This window comes from Rhagoletis zephyria, unplaced genomic scaffold, assembly GCF_001687245.7.
Source record: "Rhagoletis zephyria isolate East Lansing unplaced genomic scaffold, Rhagoletis_zephyria_1.1 Rzeph_scaffold_01753, whole genome shotgun sequence".
NCBI lineage: Eukaryota > Metazoa > Arthropoda > Insecta > Diptera > Tephritidae > Rhagoletis > Rhagoletis zephyria.
In genome coordinates, this window is record NW_016158837.1 from 73,612 (window position 1) to 78,701 (window position 5,090).

Consider the following 5,090-nt stretch of genomic DNA (forward strand, 5'->3'; position numbering starts at 1 on the left):
CAATCTATGCGAGCTGCCTAGAAAGGGGGTAAATACCGAGGGCCTACAGGAGGGTGAGGGTCACCTTTATCCCCAAAGCAGGAAAAAGCTTTCATGTGTCTCCGAGGGACTTCAGGCAAAATCAGTCCCTCCTCCTTCTTACTGAAGACTTTCGAGAGGCTCATTGACCTGTATATAAGAAACAGGAGCGGTTGAGACTCTCCCAGCATGCGTATCTAAAAGGCAGACCCGTGGAGTCTGCCTTGCACTCAATTGTTAAAGTCATATAGGAGTCTCTTATGAACAAAGATTTTGTAGTTGGTGCCTTCCTATATAATTCGAACATTTTTTGTGCAGCATAAAATATCTTCACCGTTCATTCGATTTTCAAAAATGGGTCAATCAGCTTTGGGCCTTATGGGTCCTTATGGGTTTTCTTGGCTTACCACTTGTATCACTCTAGTCCAAAAAAAAAAACACACGGAATTACACTTTGAAATTATATCTTAGGTTTATTTACAAAACCGGGGGGCTGATCGGACACGTCCGTTCGGGGTGAAATTGTGATAATTGTTTTTGTAGTGCACCAACACGAGTAATAAATATATTTACATACATAAATATATAGTGTATAGTGCTGTTTATTTTGATTCTACTATGTTTAGCAAGTTAGTATAAATATAAGGCGTTAAATCTTTCGCCACAAAATTTTTGTTTCGTTGTTTTTGTCAGGAATTTAGGATTTTTTTTTCTGCCTCTTTTGTTTATGCAATCCTGCTTTTGCTTGGTATATCTATAAGCAGAAGGGGTATTGCTGGGTAAATCTTGCACGTTGTTCGATGCAGAGCTGAGTCACTTGTTTCTTACCTCGGGTGGGGGTAACAAGTAATTCTCAGCAATGCTTGAACTACAAATACTCTTATTTTAAAATTCTCTACCCCTTGCCACTGGTGGGGGGAAGTAGAGTCTAATAAAATAAGAGGTTAGTACTTTCAATATTAAAGGTTTTACCCCTTACCGCTGGTGGGGGTTGTGTACAAAATATTGACAGTTAACTGTGTTACAATTTATGGGTTTTTGTTCATTTGCCATGTTTATGTATTTTACCTATCTTCTATTCTAAAGTGGACTGTATTTTAGTTTTGGTGCAAGTGCAAAATTTTTATGTTTCCTTTGTATATTCAAGGATTAGAAATGTTTATTACAATTTTAAGTTTGAGTATTTTTAAGACCCAGGCATATATGTATGTTTATATGTATTCACACATTTTCAAAGATGTTTGAACATATTGCTGAGGGAAAAAAGTGATTATTTATGTACTGTATACATATTTTTTAAAAGTTCTTGCTATATTTAATGCAGGCAGATATGTATCCATGTTCCCAAATATTTGAACACACGTAAATACTTGAGTTATTATTTTTTTTTTTGGGCTTTGGTTTGTGTTTATGAACCTTCAGTTTGTAAATATATATACATACGTAAATATTTGCATGCGTATGTATGTAAGTGCTAAACGTTATTATCGATATTTTTTATTTCTTGTTCTTTAAGAATTTCTTTTATTGTAAGAACATGTAATTAAATACATATGTACTCCTCAGCTCGGACCTCCGTTAATTAGTTGTTTAATTTATTTTTTTTTTGTTTTATTTAATAAAGTACGGTATTTTTTTTTGTAAATTTTCAGCAATACTTATATGTAAATGCTATATGTATGTATGTCAAATTAAATGGGTTCGATACAACTGACTTTGGTGTTGAGGGGGGATATGGGGTACAATTTTGGGTTTAGTTTTGGGGTAAAACTGTTTTCCGGATCGTCTTTCCTTTCTCCCTCGTTGGTAGATTCCCTCGCTGAGTCTCGCTACGATTCAGTGCTTCTTTCTATAGTGGGTGTTCAGTTGATTGTTGACTTATGTTGTTTTTGATGGATGAATTAAGTTTTTATTTAAGTTTATGTTCTTGTGGGTTTTTTACGCGGAGCGCCCGAATTATTTGGTTATATGTAGGGGCATATGTGACTTTGTACACTGTTATTGTTGATATGTGTTTATGTAAGTATATATGTAATTTTTTATTTTTACCTTTTGTCTTGTGGTAAGCCTCACTCGGTACACTTAAAATGGTATAACTTGTTCTTTTCAGTTTTCACATAAGTAATAATATAAATATATATTTACCTATTGTCGTTGTTGTTTGTGGACTATATAGTCTTTTTTTCTTCTGTTTGTTTTCCTATATAGGTGCCGTTCACTAAGGCGATGGAGGACCATGATCACTTAGAGCTCTAAGCTTAAATAGTTACTTATGTATAATTAAACGAAATACCACTTTCAAAACAGGCGGCAACCCTCTTAAAAATTATTTTCCAACTGAAATTTCCTTAAATATTTTTCCTCTGACATTGTTATAAATATTTCATGTAACTGATGAATTAAGTGGAAATTAATTTTTTAAACACGTGGCAATCCTCCTAAATAATAATAATAATAGATTGGCGCTTACGCATATGTTAGTGTTTGGCCGAGCTTCTCCTCCGATTTGTGCCGTGCGCCTTGATGTTATCACACAGAGCGGAGGGACCTACTGTTTTACGCCGACTCCGAACGGCGATTGTATTTTTATGAGAAGCTGTTTTTCATGGCAGAAATACACTCGGAGGTTTGCCATTGCCTGCCGTTAAGAAAAACCCGTTTTTCTATATTTTTGCGATGTTGCTTTGACCAGGGTTTGAACCCAGGCGTTGCGGAATGAAAGCGCGCATTGCTTACCACTACACCACAGCGGCCGACAATCCTCCTAAATATAGTTCTTAAATAAAGGACTTTAAACCCAATTAATAACACAGGCCAACAAAAATGAAAAAAAATATTGGTGTGACAAATCTTAAAGCTATTTTTGATAGACTTTTTTGTGCTGATTACGAATCCGTAAGTACAAAGGATCCAACACGTACAGGTTTTGAGAAAATCGAGGTCAAAGTGCCAAAAAATCGGGCTTTTGCAATATTTGAGAAGCTCTAGCAAAGAGTAAAAAGGTGATAGAACCTTCCACTTAGGCTTAGATTAAATCAAGAACCCTCGACTACTATCCTTGAAAATACCATTCCTGCACTTTGAATTTATGGTCACTTATAGTCATTTATTGAGCAGTAAAATTTGACTTTTGTCGAAGTTTGAGTCCCTGCCGCAATTAAACAAAAGGTGATAGAACCTTCCACTTAAGCTTAAATTAAGGCTTGAACTTTCGACTACAATCCATAAAAATACCATCTCTTCGTCTTGACCCTAAAATCACTTATAGTCGTTTATTGAACAGCAAAAACTGATTTTGGCAGCATTTTTTTTTAATAGCATAATTTGCCAGCATTTTTTTTATTGTTCAACAAATGACTTTAAATGGCCGTCAAGTAAAGGTGCAGGGATGGTATTTTCAGGGGCAGTAGCCTAGAGTTCTAGCTTTAAGTCAAGCCTAAGTGGAAGCTTCTACCACATTTTTACTCTTTGCTCGAGCATCTCAAATATTGAAAAAAAACCGATTTTTTGACACTTTTACCACGATTTTCTCAAAATCTGTACGTGATGGAATCTTTATAATTACGGATTCGTAATCAGCTCAAAAAAGTCTACCAAAAACAGATTTAACATTTGCCGCACCAAAATCAGTGTTGCCCTGTGTAATTCATTTAATTTATTAAATAATTTTAGTTTAGCCCTTTAAACCGGAGCAACCCTCAAACACATCAAAAACGTTCTAAATTGTCAAACTAAGTATTTCTTTAAGCTCTTTTATTTGACATCCATCGTTAATATTTCACATAAAAAATAGTTCAATTAGACTTCTCAAATAGGTGCCAACCCTATTCAAAATATTTTCAAACTACTACCTTTTTAAACCTCTTTTGTATGCCACCCACATAGCGATGCCTTATTCACTTACCAAATTCCTTTAACTAGTGTTCGCCCAGCGGTTGAAATTCAACCGCTAAAATTAAGGATAGTTTATGTGAGTTGAGTTGAGCTGAAATAAAATTTGTTGGAATGGGTTTTTTTTTTCGCGGGCAGGGTGTCGAAAATGCCTATTGCATCATCAAAGCTGTCGTCACAACAATGGTATGTCCGGAGACTAAAACACTCCCCCCGAATTGGAACCGTCGCCCTCCCTGGGACCACTAATCGCATTGCTTCAGGGTGGCGTTCCATATTTCTCGTTAACTAAAGTTCCCTCGGTGCACCTGCGTCCAGGTCCCGCTTCTTGACTCTAAGTAGGTATTCTGCATATTTAGCTATGTTCTTCCAGTTAGTTTCGCTATGTAGCATGGCTTGGATAACGTTATCTGGGTTAATTGGTCCTACCGGGTCTTGCAGAATATTGCGCTCGGCTTCCCATCTTTTGCATCCGAAGAAAGTGTGCTCGGCATCGTCTTCTTCTGCGTCGCTGTATATGCATGACGGCTCTTCGGCTTTTCCCATTCTATACAGGTATTTGCGAAAGTAACCATGCCCAGACAGCATTTGTGTAACGTAAAAGTTCCTTAAGCTCCCACATTTTCTTGCGCTCGGCTGCTAGTAGATCAATGGGAACCGTTCCGCTTATCACGAGTATTGCCTCGCCGGACACTGTACGGTACGCAGAGGCTACTCTTAAAGCTGCAGTGCGATGGGCTCTGGAGAGTATCTTGCAACGGTTATTTTTCTGTAGGGTGTCAGCCCAGATCTCCGCTCCGTATAGCAAAATATTCAAGGTTGTGGACATTAGAAGTTTTCTTTTACTTTGGGTCGGTCCACCAATATTGGCCATTAATCTGCTTAGATAAGCCGTTGCCTTTGCTGCTTTTGCGGCTGCGTGCTGCATTTGTGCCCAATACGTTAGCCTGGGGTCTAGCCTTACACCTAAGTACTTTATTACTCTTTGTGTCTTTAATGTAATGCCGGTCAGTTTCATGCTCACTTCTAAGGGAATATGCTTCTTAGTTAGGAGTATTAGCTCGGTTTTCTCTGCTGCAAGTTTAAGACCGTGTGAGTCGAGCCATGCCTGTGTTCTTATCATAGTCTGATTTAATTTGCGGCGAGCATCTTCGGTGTCTCGTGCGGTGATCACTGCGGCA

General features: G+C 37.5%; 1 protein-coding gene across 1 annotated transcript; it reads right to left on the reverse strand.

Moving 5' to 3' along the window:
* Positions 1-4,376: 4,376 nt before the first annotated feature.
* Positions 4,377-5,084, reverse strand: LOC108365040 (uncharacterized). The gene is made up of 2 exons (XM_017618963.1): positions 4,527-5,084; positions 4,377-4,456 (listed from the first exon to the last, which is right to left on the reverse strand). Coding segments are annotated over exons 1-2 (507 nt in total). The 5' UTR covers positions 5,033-5,084; the 3' UTR covers positions 4,377-4,455.
* Positions 5,085-5,090: the final 6 nt, after the last annotated feature.